Source organism: Corticium candelabrum, chromosome 11, assembly GCF_963422355.1.
Source record: "Corticium candelabrum chromosome 11, ooCorCand1.1, whole genome shotgun sequence".
Lineage (NCBI taxonomy): Eukaryota > Metazoa > Porifera > Homoscleromorpha > Homosclerophorida > Plakinidae > Corticium > Corticium candelabrum.
The window spans coordinates 8,117,054-8,133,924 of NC_085095.1; the positions used below are offsets into that span (position 1 = coordinate 8,117,054).

General features: G+C 41.4%; 7 protein-coding genes across 8 annotated transcripts; 5 read left to right on the forward strand and 2 right to left on the reverse strand.

The window, feature by feature from the left end:
- The first annotated feature begins 32 nt into the window (after positions 1–32).
- Positions 33–782, forward strand: LOC134187429 (leukocyte cysteine proteinase inhibitor 1-like). The gene is made up of 3 exons (XM_062655547.1): positions 33–184; positions 272–373; positions 517–782. Exons 1-3 carry the CDS (start codon positions 119–121, stop codon positions 655–657), a joined length of 309 nt encoding a protein of 102 aa, XP_062511531.1. The 5' UTR covers positions 33–118; the 3' UTR covers positions 658–782.
- A 133-nt stretch (positions 783–915) lies between these two features.
- LOC134187428 (uncharacterized) lies at positions 916–2,464 on the reverse strand. The gene is made up of 4 exons (XM_062655546.1): positions 2,292–2,464; positions 1,911–2,233; positions 1,769–1,826; positions 916–1,690 (listed from the first exon to the last, which is right to left on the reverse strand). The coding sequence occupies exons 1-4, from the start codon at positions 2,416–2,418 to the stop codon at positions 1,548–1,550; spliced, it is 651 nt and encodes a 216-aa protein (XP_062511530.1). The 5' UTR covers positions 2,419–2,464; the 3' UTR covers positions 916–1,547.
- Positions 2,465–2,496: 32 nt separating this feature from the next.
- Positions 2,497–5,537, forward strand: LOC134187434 (DNA-binding transcriptional regulator BolA-like). The gene is made up of 5 exons (XM_062655553.1): positions 2,497–2,542; positions 2,604–2,674; positions 2,740–2,787; positions 5,053–5,169; positions 5,227–5,537. Exons 1-5 carry the CDS (start codon positions 2,518–2,520, stop codon positions 5,374–5,376), a joined length of 411 nt encoding a protein of 136 aa, XP_062511537.1. The 5' UTR covers positions 2,497–2,517; the 3' UTR covers positions 5,377–5,537.
- A 254-nt stretch (positions 5,538–5,791) lies between these two features.
- On the forward strand, positions 5,792–7,228 carry LOC134187287 (uncharacterized). Its single transcript, XM_062655403.1, has one exon. The coding sequence runs from the start codon at positions 5,792–5,794 to the stop codon at positions 7,226–7,228; it is 1,437 nt and encodes a 478-aa protein (XP_062511387.1).
- Positions 7,229–7,242: 14 nt separating this feature from the next.
- LOC134187433 (neurotrypsin-like) lies at positions 7,243–11,089 on the forward strand. Of its 2 annotated transcripts, XM_062655552.1 has the most exons (9): positions 7,243–7,675; positions 7,807–7,972; positions 8,730–8,901; positions 8,966–9,066; positions 9,271–9,456; positions 9,524–9,670; positions 9,739–9,852; positions 9,909–10,006; positions 10,074–11,089. In XM_062655552.1, the coding sequence occupies exons 2-9, from the start codon at positions 7,813–7,815 to the stop codon at positions 10,818–10,820; spliced, it is 1,725 nt and encodes a 574-aa protein (XP_062511536.1). In that variant the 5' UTR covers positions 7,243–7,675; positions 7,807–7,812; the 3' UTR covers positions 10,821–11,089. The 2 variants fall into 2 exon arrangements, with proteins under 2 accessions (XP_062511536.1, XP_062511534.1); XM_062655550.1 differs by lacking the exons at positions 7,243–7,675; positions 7,807–7,972 and adding an exon at positions 8,057–8,629.
- Positions 11,038–14,809, reverse strand: LOC134187288 (kelch domain-containing protein 1-like). The gene is made up of 6 exons (XM_062655404.1): positions 14,215–14,809; positions 14,005–14,159; positions 11,616–11,798; positions 11,398–11,557; positions 11,226–11,337; positions 11,038–11,146 (listed from the first exon to the last, which is right to left on the reverse strand). Exons 1-6 carry the CDS (start codon positions 14,807–14,809, stop codon positions 11,125–11,127), a joined length of 1,227 nt encoding a protein of 408 aa, XP_062511388.1. The 3' UTR covers positions 11,038–11,124.
- Positions 14,810–14,858: 49 nt separating this feature from the next.
- Positions 14,859–16,846, forward strand: LOC134187289 (uncharacterized). Its single transcript, XM_062655405.1, has one exon. It carries the CDS (start codon positions 14,859–14,861, stop codon positions 16,806–16,808), a length of 1,950 nt encoding a protein of 649 aa, XP_062511389.1. The 3' UTR covers positions 16,809–16,846.
- Positions 16,847–16,871: the final 25 nt, after the last annotated feature.

A 16,871-nucleotide genomic window follows, 5' to 3' on the forward strand; every position in this document is an offset into this window, starting at 1 on the left:
ACCTGCCTAATTGGGTGGGGCCGCTACAAGCACCAGAGGCTTGAATCAACTTGTGTGCGCATGTGTAAGAATCATACACGTTCCACGTCCAGTGTACTGAGCATCGATATTCGTGATCATGAGTGCTGGTGGGCTAACTCCAACTCGTCCTGCAACTCCTGAGATCCAGGCGATGGCAGATCAGGTCGGCTAGCGCCCAACGAACGACTCTGCTTTTCATTTGAACAGAATGTGTCATGATAACGTCATCTTATAATTATGCCGTCTGTAGGTAAAGGCCGACGCTGAAGCTGCAGCAGGACAGACGTTCCCCAAGTTTGAAGCTATCAGCTACCGTTCACAAGTTGTCGCAGGTACAAACTACTTCATCAAGGTGAGACTGCGTCATTGCACTGTAGGTGGCTATGTTAATTTCATTTTTATTATTCGGTGCTTGTATATTAATTAATTAATTAATTAATTACTTTTAGTGTATCGTTACATCATGTCATGTACACATAAATTGCTGTTGGTTAGGTGGATGTTGGTGATGGTCAGTATGTGCACATCCGTGTTCTCGAGCCTCTTCCACACGTGTCACCACAGAGGACACCACAGTTTACGAGCATTGAGAAGGGTCACACTAAGGATGATGAGATTACATATTTGGAACCGTAAATTGTATCAGAAGAGTAGTAGCTAGGACAGCTATCTTGGACAGACATCAAATCTTGGACAATTACATTGCAGAATTGATGCTAACGCGACAGTGATTTTCTGAATTAATCAAGTGTTGTAAACCATTATAGAATTTGGCTCTACTAATATAGTCACCTTGAGAATAGCATGAAGATAAGTGGCCTGCTCAGAGTCACTAAGACCTGATTGACCACCTTGTCGTTGCCTGACTACTAGGGGTTTCTGTTGCTAGCGGAAAGGGGTCTGGCTATGCAAGACTAGCCTTACTACTGTATATGAATAATGGTGGCAAAGAGTCAGTACTGTTAGAAGCAGTAAAGGAACATGACGGCCATATCTGTTAGCTATAGTGTTCTCAAGGTCATCATCCTGTCAAAGAACTGATCTCTAACTTTAGTTGCCGTATGTTCCACATAAGAAAGGATTACATGTAACTTCACATTTTTGTCTGGTTTTGCAGCAACGGTGACTATTCCATTGTTAGTTTCATCAGTGTACTGGTGGTGGTCCATATCAGTAACAACTTGGTAGTTTCATAAATTGGTACATAGCAAATAGAAGTGAGAAACATTCTGCTTTCTTCAAGCCCGATATCACATGACAGCAAGTGAGAATTCCATTTGGTATGTTGCTTGCTATTATGGCCTCCGACCAACTTCATGCAGAACTGAAGCCTCTAGAAACAGTCTTACAGCTTGCTAAGAGAGTCTGCAGCCTATAGTGACTCCCATGCAGTTGGAATGAATCCGTGATCCCCATACAAATGTGTAAAAAAGTGTATTAGAGTATCTCGATCTTGACTACTACCCCATTTGAGAAACGAACAATATCACAAGTGCATATCACAAATGAAGACACGGTCAGACGGTCTAATCTGTAGTTGGTCTGCTTGTTTGTCTGTTAGTTGCATTCCTTCTCTGTCCATCTGTGACAGAAAAACTGAGGAGAGGTCCAATAGTTTCTTCTCCTATTTGCATTAACCATTGTATAAAATCTTCTTCAGAGATTTCTCCTAAATACATTTACTTTAAATTAAAGGAAAATTCCAACTGTTAATCTGTACAGTATGTGTACATGCTTGTCTATGTACCTGCAGTATGGACTGCCATTGCATTGACAATACTCTCTGCAGATTGCTTCAGCACATCCTGTTTGAATTCAACAGATGAGTTGCACAAATTTTGAACTACTACAATACAGACACGCATAAACGAGCTAAGGCATTGGCTTACTCTGTTTTCAGTAGGTCTGAGCTGCAGTAGTACCTCTTGCATTATGTCTGCATCTATGCGCTGTCCTGAGGCGAGGATTCCAAACACAGCTCTTAACTTTCCTTCCACGTCACTCTCCTTCCATTTCTTGACAGCAGATAGAAAGCTACTAAATCGAATGGTTTGCCCATCCTCCTCTACAGGAAGACTGCGAGCCACTCTTTCCAAAAACCAGTCGCTAGTGAAAGGCGCCTGGTTAAATACAGATGTGCTGATCAGCCCTCTCTCATTCGGTTGAAGCCACTGATAGCGGCGCCAAATAACGTCTACTTCTTCTTGAGACACTATTCAGTAAAATTTAGTACAATTCTGGCACTAGAATAATTAGAACGCTGCGCCTACAGCCAGAGGATCGAGTAACTGTTGACAGAAATTCTTGTTCTTCCGGTGATTGAGGTCGTAGAGGTCGAGAATCAATACTAGGCTGATTTTCTAAATCTTCAGTTAGTCTGCTAGTATCACCGCCCATGCAAGATTACACAAATCGTACAAAAGCGAACAATTTACAATCTTGTACTTCCATTATACGGGAACGTTAAATAGATAAGACCCGGATTCCATCTTTCCTATGCTTCGAAGCTGGTCAAGAATTGGTCTGGTTTTGCCTACAGTAGCATTTTTATTTTACTTGATTTGTTAATATTTGTTTTATAGGTATAACCAGGTCAGTGATTGATGTGAGGTTTCAACAGGCTCAGAGTTTGCTGTTGAATTTTCACGCAAAGGTTATATCTCCTTCTGTTCCCTATTTGTAAAGCCTAGGTGATAATTTGGTTCTTAATTTGTAAAGATGTCGGTGCAGTCAGGAATAGAAAGAAAACTGGTTGATGGTTTGAAGGTCTGCAGTGCACGTGCCGTCTTCTCGTTTATGTTTACGTGTGAGGGTGCTGATGTAATTATAGCTTTGAACTTTTACTGGAATGTGTTTAGTGTTCCTCTAATACAAAACAGGTGATTAAATATTTTAATAACTTGCATGACGGACACGTTTTAATTAATAATGTCTTTCAATTGATGCAACAGTAATGTCTATGGAATCATAACACATTAGTTAACCTTTATGGTAAGTATGCATGCTATATTTATCAACATCTAAATGACCATTTACATGAACAAGGGCAAAATTTTGAGTTGTGGTTATCACAGGGTAGGTAGTACCCTGTCTGTAGGGATTGCCCAGGTTTAGGAGTGTTGTGGGGGCGTGGTCATCTTTTTGCACGCTTAGTAAACATAGTAAATGAAGACTAAAATTTCTCAAAATCAACATAATGAAATGTTTACACGTTGTGTACTATATCCTATTTTTGTTTTGGTCAATAATCATCTAACAACCTAGAAAACAGTTGCTAGCCTCGGAGGCCCATGCGCCAATTTTGTTCTGCTTCTTCTGCTTCTTCTTCTTCTCCACGGATATCTCTTTTTGTACGTTATGTACGGCTGTGAAACTTTAGAAAGTGCTTTAGAATTACCCGAACTCTATTCTTTTGTTGATTAAAGAAACCGAAAGGAATGTTAAAAAATTTGTGTTTCTTTCAAGCAGATTTGATCCTTCGATTACCATCAATGCTGTTGCACAGTTCGGGCCAATCACAGAGCAGTATTTGCGATGCTTGTCCATGGCAACCAGAGACAACGGACGAAGCGCCAATCAACTATGCCCAAAGAGTTTATGAAAGAGTCTAGATCTACCACCAGAACTGTGTAATTCGATCATATTTGCCATTGTCCGGTCTAGTCTGAAATTGTTTGCTATCTGCGTTGTACACAGGAGCAAAATTGACAAATAATTACGTGTACACATAGCAATTTTTGCCAAGTCCTATTCCAACTGCCGTTGCATATTCAATTATACACGCACAGAAGAAAGAGCAATGCGAAGGCACTAAAAATTAGGATCTATATTTGTGCAACGTGTGCTAGGATACCATGGTTCTGTATCTACCCCGTAGACCTAGAGACCACTTGAGTTTGAGTAAACTACTTCTGAATCATGTCTAACGAAAGCTGTTACATACATGTATAAACAGGTTTAATTAACACTAATGAAACCGCGCTAAATCGTAGACATGCTTATAAAAGGCGTACAGGCTCTAATGAAGACATGTACACCCTAGGTATATGTTGCACGCTTTTGCGCTCCTAAAAACTTACCAAACTAGAATTTTAAAAACTTTTTCTCTGAAAAAATAAATAGATGTAGGGATTATATAAAAAGAAACAGAAACAAGATGTATAGATAATATGAACCAAAGCCAGACATCATTAGTGAATCCTTCCAACCCCCACATTCCCTACATTATACATTTTGGGGGTTGGAAGGATTCACTAATGATGTCTGGCTTTGGTTCATATTATCTATACATCTTGTTTCTGTTACTTTTTATACAATCCCTAAATCTATTTATTTTTTCAGAGAAAAAGTTTTTAAAATTCTAATCCCATATATGTATGCCAATTATTAATTAATACAGTCAGACCTCATTCAGCTAAATCACATTCAGACCACGGTTTGTCTTGTCAGCTGGTTTCTGTCCACTAATGTGACTGACTGTGTCTGTCGGACTAATAAGACTGGTGGATTATCCGGCTGGTTTCTGTTGCCTGTTACTGGTGGACGAATGGGACTGTTGATTTCTGGTAGCACAGTGACCATGTAACTTGGTTTCAGGTCAATGTGCCTTCACCAGAAAGTGAGGGTGTCAAGATTATGGGGTGTTGAAATAACTGAGGTCTGACTGTACAAATATAGACATGAGTTTCAGGTGCTCCATTACCTAGCTGTCATTGTAAACAAAATCAGACTAAATCAAAGTCATTTCTAGAAATAGGATCATAGCTATAGGTTAGGTTTTACTACTAGGTAGGTAAGATACACTTCAGAATGTCTCTAAACTGTTGTTTGGTGTTCTTACTAATGTTTAACTTAATGACATAAACAGATTTAGTATTCCACTTGATATCACCCACTGCCAAATTTTGAACTGCTGTGGGACTCCAGTTCAGTTAAACTTATTAATTAAAATAATCAGCAAGTAAAATAATGGCATTTGGTATACCATAGGTAAGATTTAATGGTATGACTTTACCTGTTGTGTCATTGCAGCCATCTTATTTGGAAGTGATCAATGAAAGCTACATGCATAATGTGCCAAAGGGATCAGAGACTCACTTTAAAGTGATTGTAGTTGCAGACACTTTCCAAGACATGAGTCTCATACAGGTTTTAAACAAAACAATAACATGAATGCAACTTGGTAATTTTGAGTCTGTTTCTTAGCGTCACAGAACAATAAATGAAATGTTGAAGGAGGAACTTGCTGGGCCTGTTCATGCACTCTCCATACAAGCAAAAACTAAGGAGCAATGGGAAGCATCAGGACATAGAGTTACAAAGTCGCCACCTTGCTTAGGAGGAGGACAGATATAAAGTTAATTGTTAAAATGTGAAAGACCCAAATTTATGTACATTAATTAGTACTAGTCTAATTATGTACTTGTTGGAAAATGTGAATTTCTAATTTACGTGACTATTTGGATCAATTTGCTGCTGCTCTCGTGCGGGCTAGGTGGAATAAATGATCAGTCATTAGCAGTTTAATTTTTGTCTTGTACGGAAATGTAGATCAGATTGAGTATTGCCGTTTTCCTGTACTGTAAGACAAATTAGGAACCTTACCGGCCTGCTGTGCCAATTTGCTCAGTCTATAGCTAAAGCCTGTGCCTTGCTAACAAAGGATATTTCTGCAAGACTGGATAGTACGTAGACGAACTTCATACCGTGATGTTATTAACTCCATTAGAGGTACACTAAGCTTAAGCAGGGAAGAAAAATCGCAGCCATGATGGCGCAGACGGCTGAAAGTCTTGAAGTTCCTCATATTTGTCCGAGCAGTGCTTCGCTCATAAACCAGTTGGGTCTCTTGCATTCACTGCTCAGAATGTATGCATGCGAGCATACAAATTTTATTAGAATAAATCGATCATTACTTCCTCGTTCAGTAGAGCGCACACGAAAGTCTGGGTACTCAAGGTTATTCAACGCGCGCAGACTCATCAAAATGTCATCAGAAAACCGTGTTGTTGTTCGTGCTCCCATTGATCGATTAGGAGAGCCAGGGCATCGCATCAGATCATTTTTTCTCACAGCCATCCTGTATGGGACCCCACTTCTTGTGGTCGTCCAGAAATATCGTAGCCCACCACGTGACATCTTCATGAAAGTTTGCAGTTTTTTTGGAACTGAGGATTTCTACACGCTTATTATCCCCATCCTTCTTTGGATTGTCGATGGCCGTTTGGGGCGTTTGTTTCTGCTTCTCTTGGCTGTTGGTTTTTATGTCACGGGAATATTGAAAAACACATTGTGTCTTCCAAGACCTCCATCTCCTGCTGTAGTTCCACTTGAAGTGACGTCAGATTGGGCTCTTCCGAGTTTACACGCAGTCAATGGTGTTATTTGTCCGTGGTACATTTTCTTCTATGCTTATATTCACTATGAGTGGACAGCTACGATGCAAACATCTCTCTTCCTGGTTACAATTGTTTGGTCTTTCATGGTCATGTTTAGTCGACTATATCTGGGAGTGCACAGCCCTGCAGACATCGTGTCTGGAGGTTTCATTGGGTGTGGAATATTGGCAATATGGTTGCAGGTTGATGTGGATATTGACACGTATGTGCGAACATCAAACACTGCTGTATTAATGGTTATTGTATGGTCAGCAATCTTAGCATTTGTTCATCCGCATTCACAACCTTACACTTTGACATATCCTGATTCCGTCGTGTTATTGGGCCTTTCAACAGGGCTAGTGATTGGTACATCAAATTTTGATCTACATGTTGGAGCTTCTACAGCTCTTTTGGATAGGCCCAATGGATTCACATTGCCTCAGATCATTGGTCTTTCTGTTCTTCGATTTGTGGTAGGATCATCTATCTTGCTTCTGGTACGGATTGTGATGAAAAAAGTGTGTAGACCAGTCATATCTTGGTGTACTCTCAATTGTGGACTGACACCAGTAAGCAGTAGCAAGATTGTTGTGGAACACCCTACCAACATGCACTATACGCCAGCATTTACACTCCCTGGGGAGATTGTAGCAGACAAGAATAAACATAATGAGAAAGATGAATCCATGACTGCTCCAAGACCTTCCTTGGAAAATAGTGATAGATCTGTTGATATTGACATTCCAGTAAAGTACATTGTATACAGCTGCATGGGATGGTTTGCTAGTCAAGGAGCTCCTTTATTGTTTCATCTTATGGCTATCTGAAATGCTACCAGGCTGTTTAGCATACTCAGATTAGAGACAGACTATAGTCTACACGTGCCATAAATATTATGTATTTGGAAACTGTAGCTATATATCATGTTTGCAGTAACAGGATATCACCAACTTGTACTTTTATTATTTATGACGTTAGAGAGCTGTAGTTATACCAATACAAAGAACTTGATTTCCCCTCTCATTATCACAAGGCGCCAGCGGCTTGTGTTGGTCTTATCCACCGCCAATCAGATGAGACGATATCCACGCCCATTATCCGTTCCCAATCCCGCCTACTAGGGAGGCGTAACAGTAGATTAGCACGCCCGGTATGACCCAGAACCACAACAGTAGCGTTGAGCACGGCACGAGCAGCTTGTTTGCTATTTACTCTGCAGCCAACCGTTTGTAGAAGACATTCTCATACGTTTCAGAGCTTCTTGGTGACACAAGGTAAGGATATGTGAATTCTCCTTCTTTCTGCCTGTGCTCTTCGCATGCAACTTTTTCTCGAAGAGCTCTAGGCACTAAATTTGCCGGTACCACGTCTTATTAGCTCTCTAATATATGCTGTGTAAATTTAGCCAACCATGTGCTCCTACCGTTGCACTGTATTGTCGGCAGTCCTTCTCCTCATCAATTGTTACTTCGAACTTGCCTCGTCGTCTAGAATCCGGCTTCCACAGATTCGCCTAATGGATGGGACAGACGGCTGTGAAGGAAGAGTAGAAATTCGTTTACAAAGAACAGGTTAGTTTACACCGAGGATGATGGTTTACGTACAGTAGTTTGTCCAGGTGTCAGCGTGCATCTGGCTACGGAACAATTTGCACCATCTGGGTGTTCTATCCAATGTTGTGTGCTTCACGGCTAGCAACTGACATCATTGCGGGCACAGTGTGTAGCGAAATGCATGCGTTTTCGTCATGCGAAGGAATGATTTGCAAATTTACAACAGCCGAAAATGTTCTTGGATTCTGTGGTTTGGTGTTAGGGGTTTTCGCCACGTTGATGCTTTCCTTCCCTTCGCACATCTTTGTAGATCATCATTCCCACAATATTTGAGTTGCCCGAGTTCTTCTGTAGAGAGTAAACACTCAAGAACAAGTTATCGACTGTATGCACGTTCAAGTGGATTTGGTTTCGCGTGTTTGTGTGCAATGCAAATTTACGATACAGCCTTTTGACTCTTGATGAGGTTACATCGTAGCCTCTTTCGTTTGGCCGAGAGAGAGAGGATCCAAGAGTTTCTAGAGCAGCAGTGTGGATGGTATGCGAATGTCCCCACAACACGTCTAGGGCGTAACGTTGACACCTCTCCCTCACTACTTGGCTCGTCACTCATCACAAGTATCTCTCTTGTGCACATGACTGACTCCTCAAAAAACGCGTTGGAGTACAGATCTCGTATGTCGTATCCGGCTCTAGAGAAGACCCAGAATTGCTTCCGTTCTAAGAAGACAATGTGCAGTAACTTGTGTGTTCTGATATTGTGTCTGTGATGTAGGGCCATGGGGAACAGTGTGTGATGACCTATGGAGACAAGCAAATGCAGACGTTGCATGTAGAGAGCTTGGGTATGGTTCAGCGGAAGCGCCCGTGCGGCGGTTTTTTGGTCCAGGAAAAGGACACATCGTCATGGACGATGTGGTTTGCAGAGGAAACGAGAAAAGCATACGGTACTAGCACATGAAACCACTTGACATGCCGCTAACTTATTCAAGGTGTTGAATCCTGCATCAGGGCATGTTCCTACAGCTATGACAACAACTGCAATCACAAGGAAGACGTTGGCATTAGATGCAGTGGCTGCAAACCAGGAACTCCCATCAACACCAGTGTATGTAAGTACCCAAGTAAACAGCTGATACCTGCTATTAGTCCACCGCACCATAAACATAGGTAAACGTTGTCATTTGTGGTGCACACTAAAGTCCATTAGACAGTCATACATCCCAATTGAGTTACAAATGTATTCTTTTCAGTGTGTTTGTGATTTGTATTGCCTCCTGACAGACACAACTTTTGATTTGTGTTCTATTTGGTAGTAATGGAGGTCATCAATGGTGGCTGGTCACAGTGGTCTAGGTGGTCTACCTGCACAGAAACCTGTGGGGGTGGATTTAAGAGCAGGACCAGGTTGTGTAACAGTCCTATACCCCAAAATGGTGGAGCTAGGTGTGTGGGGAAGTCTGAAAAAAAGAAGAAATGTGGCAGAAGGCCTTGTCGACAAAGTAATACATTTGTCAGCAGCTAAAATGTGAAATGTTGGTATTCATACTACATAACTGCTTGTCTCAGGAATCTGGACTCCTTGGACTGATTGGAGCATTTGTTCAGCTACTTGTGGCAATGGCACTAGAATCAGAGAAAGATTCTGCACTGATTCACAGAATTGCCGGGATACAAGAAAAGAATATGGTCTTTGTGATTTACCTCCATGTGTTGGTGAGTAGAGTTAAGGAATAATGGCCTGTGATATCAGAATGAAAAGACTGCCTTGTACATTCTTCTAGTTAATATGTGTGATAAAGGTCCTTGCCAGAATGGTGGCTCCTGTCTGCCTCTAAATGGGGGGAAAAGTTACAGATGCTACTGTGTCCTAGGATTTTATGGAGATGATTGTGAAAGTAAGTCACCTGAACATGGCAGTGTGCTGGTTTGAGACGTTTGTTTATGTCCATAGGTACCTGTGGCTGTCGAAAGCCAGTTATTAGTGCAAAAATTGTTATTGCACCAGGAGTGAGAGAATCCCTAGCTTGGCCCTGGAATATACTTCTGAAGGTAGAGAGCTTGAAATAATAAAACTTGATCGGATTGTAACCGTGTATCATTGCATATGTGTACACAGGTGACAGGAAAGTCAAATTACTTGTGTAGTGCCAACCTAATTCACCCGGAGTGGGCAGTTACTACATCCCATTGTGTGCGAGATGCATTTCCTCACTTTTCTCCTTCAGAGATCCCAGCATCTGAGTTCAAAGCTGTCTTTGATTTAGAAAATCGATGTCGTGATTCTCATAGTAATGTGCTGCCAATCAGTGAAGTTATTATGCATCCACTGTTCAGAGCAAACTCAGAGCAACATCGATATGACTATGATATTGCTTTACTTCGACTGGCAGCTCCATCAGACCTTGCAACTATTTGCTTACCAGAAGAAAGCTGTCAAGATACAATAGGTGTCAACAGAACTAAGTGTTTTGTGGTGGGATTTGGGAAGACTGCTGAATACAGTCGAAAAGGATCTTGCAAGTTGCTACGCATGAATATACCAATGGAAAAAACATGGAAATGTAACTCCACTCGATACCACAATGGATCAATGACAGAACGAATGTTCTGCGCCGGTAGAAATGGAAAAGATGCCTGTCAAGGAGACTCAGGCAGCCAGTTCTCATGCCCCATTGAAGAACGGCAATGCAGACCTAACAAAACCCCTTTCCAGTTATGTGGACTGGTTAGTTGGGGTGTTGGCTGTGGTCGACTAAACAAGCCCGGTGTCTATACAAACATATACGAATTCGTGCCATGGATTCGGGAGGTGATCTACAGCAAATCACCTGAATTTGACGGATCAACACAAATAACAGAATAAATCCGACACGTGGCTATACAGGCATAATACTAATGGCAGATAACTAACAAAGATTTTCAGTAGTTCAGATAGCAATAAACTTGGAAACTAGATGGTTAGCTGTGTAGTTCATAATTGGCGCTACCATGCAGTGGATGTTATAACAGTGTAGGACATGTATCTATTTATCTTCTGGTATTTCACGCTGCTACTTATTTCATTATAGAAGAAACCTCAGTAGGCTTCAATACTTTTTATCAATAATAAACAAATCCTACTGAATAAAAGAATACCTGTTGGTCTATTTTGTCACACTCAATATATGTTACACACCACTCCTTCCATACCTGTTGAATCAAAAACAATTTCAACATACTGTATACATGTATACTTTGACAGCAACTAGATGTAAACAATCAGGTTTACCTAGCCCAGAATTCTTCTTGAATGGACAGAGGAAGAGTGTGAATAGACAGGTGTACCATTCCTCTGTGCAGCTCAACTGCCTCCAGACACAACCTGTACAAACTTTTTACACCTACAAAAGTATACAAAAATGAGGTTGAAAACAACAGACACCTTACATCACACCAAATACCCATTGTTATGACTGCTGGTCCACGAAGATCTCTTGACCCTGGTTTCCATATGTTGTCTGGGGTACCACCAAAGGTGTATAGCTCTGTGTAACCGCCAACAAAACTTGCAGCAGACGTTGTATGCCATGTCCGACACAGTGACTTATCTTTCGAAAAGAGCTGCATTAAATCAGGAACTTAAAATGCAAGCTTGAATGACAAAACAACATATACTGACTTTCTCCCACTTCATTTGATCGACATCAAGCACCCAAGCAAAGTCTTTACAGCAGTCGCCATCTCTGTTCATACCACCAATCAAGACAAGAGATTTGGCAACAAGACACATAGAGTGCAGTGATCTGGGAGATGGCCACAATTCATTAACACCCCCACTAGGAAGGATCACTCCACTCCAAGTCTATTTAAAAGATGCAAATGAAATAAGTGTAGTGTCTGAGAGGTTACTATCTGTCTATCCTACACCAAATTAACTGACATTTATATGAATTCTAACCAGAAGTCCAGTAACAGTACTATTTAATAAATCACAATAATGTCATAAAGTATGGTTTCCTGAGTCTTCAGTAGAAAGCATTATATTATAAAAGCACTACTCGACTTCAGTAAGCTTGCAGAGACAACAGATATAAATCACCAGCTATTGTACGCACAATGTTGCCATGAACAGTCTCGTTGATCACATGTACAATCTTTAAGTTAGCACTTGAGCAGCTCTATCATTTATCTCCCCATTTCAAGGACAATACCGAAACAATAGCAGTCAACAGAAACTACAAAGAAACCTAACTGTGCAGGTAGACAACAGCTCCTTGGTATGGCTGTTGCAAAACATGTCATACACCAATTAACAACTCAGCATAGACAAAGGATTCATTACATCCACAAGGTTCTAAAGTACTTTCTGCATATAACTATCTAGTTTGTGCCAGTCTATACTCACTTGTGGAAATCCAATTTTGTTAAACAACAGACTAGAATTTAATTACTGTACCCAAAATGCAGCTGGAGCATCTTCAGCTTTGTTCCTTCAGCATAACTAAATCACACAGCATATATTCAGACAAAGGCTGGTTGAAAGTTGAAGCACATATTGCAGGCAAAATAGACTAAGTTGATAAACAGTGATGATGGCATGTCCACCAACAATGGTAATGACAAAGCCAGTGCCAAATGCATTCGATTGACACTCTTTGCCACAGGTCTGACCTGACAAGGTCAAAGGTCTGACACAAAAACGTCAACCTTGATATACTGCATGATTTGTTTGTTCTTTATGTTTTTGAGTAATAAATAAACGTTCGTGTTACTTCTCTCATCTACAAAGGAATTCTCAATAGTTGTAAGACATTGGACTCTCAGTACTTCTTTTAGATGTTACGGTAAACTGTAATCCTAGTTTTATTCCATGATCAAACCAAGGCTGACTATACGCAGAGACGTATCTCAAAGGATTTCCAGAATGCAAGCAAACCTTGGCCCTCTACTTGGGCTGTATATGCTACATAAATGTCATGCATGTTCCGAAATTGCTAAATCTTAAATGAGAGATCCTAGTAAGCACTCATACATAAGCACTAACTAACAAGGTCATCTTCTTGTAATCCAATGAAAAAAGTTTATGTAAAACCATTTCGTCATATATAATATTCTTACAAAGTGCTGTCCATAAATAAATTGTACAGTATAGATTAATTAAATCATGGTTTACATTTAGACATGTAAAATGTGTGATAATTTTAATACAAATAATATAGCCTCAAGTTTCTGTCGCTTTTAATAATTCAGTAACGTTTGGCTAGCAGTCGAAAACCTTGCTAAGACCCAATAGGATACACCTGTTCTACAGCTACCTTTACATCTACTCATACATTACAGCCCTAAAGCCCGGTTCACAGTACGACGCTGGCACGAGCATCCTGGACGCTGACGATGAGCAAGCGTCAGCGTCACACTGCGAACATGTCCGCAACGCTCGCACGATGCTAGGCGAGCGTCCACGACGCTGGAATAAAGAAAAGTTCTAATCGAGTGTCCTGGCCGGAAGTTACCCAGTGTCTGATGACATCACGTGCTCCGTTCCAACCAATCGAAAGTCAATCATTGGACGTATCCGGGATATTCTATTTGTTCACATGGCATCGATCATTGATTCGTCCATGGAAGTTTTCATCGAGTGTGAGTGGTTTCCCTGCGTTTGGCAAGTTCAGTCAAAGGACTACAAGGACCTAAGGATGAAAGAAAACGCTTGATCGAGACTACGGCGCAGCAGCGCAACAAAGCAAAAAACATTGTCGTCCATGTCTGTCGCGAGTATATTGTACACACGTGTATACTTTGCAGCGCCAGACCACTGTCGCAGTGTGTTCTTTGTGCGATGGACGCTCGTCAGATGCAATACTGTGAATGGTACAGCGCCAGCATATTCGCTGACGCTCATGTGAGTGTCCTTGTCAACGTCCCGGACGCTCGCAGGATGCTGTGCCAGCATCGTACTGTGAACCGGCCTTAATTAAGACAGACAATTTCATGCCACCAAAGCTCTCAACCAGATGAAATATGACTTAAAATTTACTGCCTTTAATTAACTAGTGAATGTACCTTACCATAGTTCTTAAATTGAGAACATGGATATCATTCATCCTCCTATCTGGTTGTCTTCCTCCAAAGAGTATAACTCGATCGTCACCTACTTTATTCATGGTGTGAGCAGCTCGAGGTGAAGGCCGTGTGCCACTTGTGTGTATTGATACCCATTTCTCTAGAGACAGAATACATGAAACAACACAAGCGTGTCTTGCTCAGATCGACACCACCTGTTTCCGTCTCAAAAGCGTATAGCTCATTATTCCAGCCAACAATTTTGTCTTCTTCTGGCACCCACACAGCACCATCTTGCAGTCTGTTTTTGTCAATGCGAAGACTCCAACCTCCAAATATCAAAAGTCTGGTATCATCAACGCATAGAGCATACTTGTCTCTGCCCGAAGGCACGGCAGTTCCGTCAACCTTACAGCATCTCCACGTCATAGTTGTAGTATCCAACGCGTATGTCTTGTTACTGAAAAGCCTCATCTGGTCAGTAATGTTCACTTGAAGTCCTCCAAACGAATAAATAGTATGCCCAAGAGCAGCACATTTAGCACCAGTACAAGGTCGTGGCATCTTAGAATCGTTTTCTGCTTTAGTTGTGTGCTGAATCCATTTCTTAGTAACAATATCGTAAGAAAAAATTTGCTGACGGCGAAACTCAAACTCGTGCTCGGGATAATCTCTCAAACAGTATCCTCCAAACACGTACAGTTTAGATCCAATTAGGACCGATTCGTGAGCTCGCCTTGCACAACAGAGTTCTTCACTGGCATCACTTCGCGCATCTAGACTTTGATTGTAACCCGAAAAAACAGCCATTTTGTCGTTAGATAACGCGCGCGCTCTATCTCCAGTCCCGGATAAGGCCATGCGTTGTTTGTTGGTTAGTGAGATCCCATGTGAGTGTCTCACAGGATCGCACGAGCGGCCTGTGCCTTTCTGTCAACAATTTAGAGACATTCATTGTTTTGACGTATTAAATTGGCGCTATTGTCAGCGAGTTGAAGGCTCTGACCTCAAATGTAAGTTTGTGTCTGAAAGCGTGCGCTTGGATGTGACAGATGGTGAACCGGAGTTTGCAAAGAGCAGGTGGACTGTGCACTCTTGCTCGTCGTTTCTTGGCTATGTTTGCCGACACGGAGGAAAGGAACTTCGTACGAAGTTTTCATTACATGTAGCTCTAGAGAATTACGATTTAGTTATCGTCTTCGACGTGACGGTAGGCATCACGAATGACACTTTGACACAACTGTTAGAGAAGGCAGAGGAGTATGACTGCAAGAGTGGATGGTCAGTGATCTCTGCGTCTGGCTACAGGTTGTTTCCGCACTTTGCATTGGATGATCCATCGCAATTCTGGTCTGATGGCACATTTGTGCGGTACTTTGGACCATCTTGCAGTGCTCGAGCAGTTCACATCTTTGGAAGTGCATGCTGTGTAATACCTGGAAGTCTCCTTGACAAGCAACTCACAATTCCACCTCCAAATGGAGTAGCTGCTGCTGTAATTCCTGAGTACTGGCTTTCCTTTAGATGGCAACAGCAGTTTGGTGCAGCTGTGTGGAAGGTGAAAGTAGACCTTAGTGTAGAGACTGTTAAAGACTTATATGTTGGTTCGTCTGTTCCTGATATTAAGAAAGCCCTTGAAGAAATGTACCAGGACCATTCATCTAACAATTGGCCAGTTGATCTTCATTTGCCTTTGCCTTCTCTTCCAACACATGCATCTAGAAATTTAAGAAATGAAGAAACATCTGTTTGGGATGTTGGGTTTGGTGGGGTAAACATGATTTCTAATCCAGTGAAGTTTGACTTTGAAGCTGCTGCATGTTATGGTGTTCGAGTGATTCGAATAGGAGCCATAGTGACAGCTTATGGAAGGGACCTTGACTATCTTATTTGTGACTATGACTGTGTTCCTAAAGAAGATTTGCTGTTTGTGAATGATTCGAAGCAAGTTCATCAGAATATAAAGCAGCTACAACAGACTTTAGATCGAGCCGAAAGAGCTGGTCTCAAAGTGATAATCACATTAACACAGCTACCAGGTAGAGAGTTTGACGATTCCAATGATCACCGCTTCTTGAGAAATCCATTGTACTTCAGGAGAGTAGTATGCCTGTGGGGACTGCTCGTTAATAGTCTGAGAGATTATAAGCATATCCTAGCAGGTTATGATGTCATCAATGAACCGTTTACTCCAGAAGATGCCCGTGCAGATGAGCCAAGACCAGTGAACAGTCCAGAAATTGAGCTGCTGAATGCTTTTTACAGTGATGTGGTGAAAGAAATTAGGGAATATGATAAAGAGACAATGATTATATTAGAGAGCACTTACTGGTCATCACCAGAAGCTTTTCCATTTATTCAACCTGTTGACGATCTTCATATTGTCTACTCATTTCATCTCTATCATCCTCAGGTGTTGACACATCGAAGTAAGAATACAGGTCGTTTCAAGTATCCCGGTGAAGTTCCTTGTTGGCCTGGTCCTTGGGGTGGTGACAAGACATTCTGGAATAAAGACATGCTCTCTAGCTACCTTCAGCCTGTGACTGATTTTCAGCATAAATTTGGGATAAATTCGAAGAGAATACTGGTTGGAGAGTTTGGCATCAGCAGAGAAATTACTGGAGCAAAGCAATACTTGTCTGATCTGATGGCTATATTTAAAGAGCGGGGATGGAGTTGGTGTCTTTATTCATTTCGTGAACCAGAGTGGGACAGCATGGACTATGAATTAGGTTCAGATATTGCGAATATGTTACATAGACATTCATCAGATCTTTTCTTAACAGTCGCAGAGCATTTTCACTGAGTCTTAAATAAATAATATGGTTTGCAATTACGTTTGTTTCTGAGATTGTCTGACGCCGTGTGC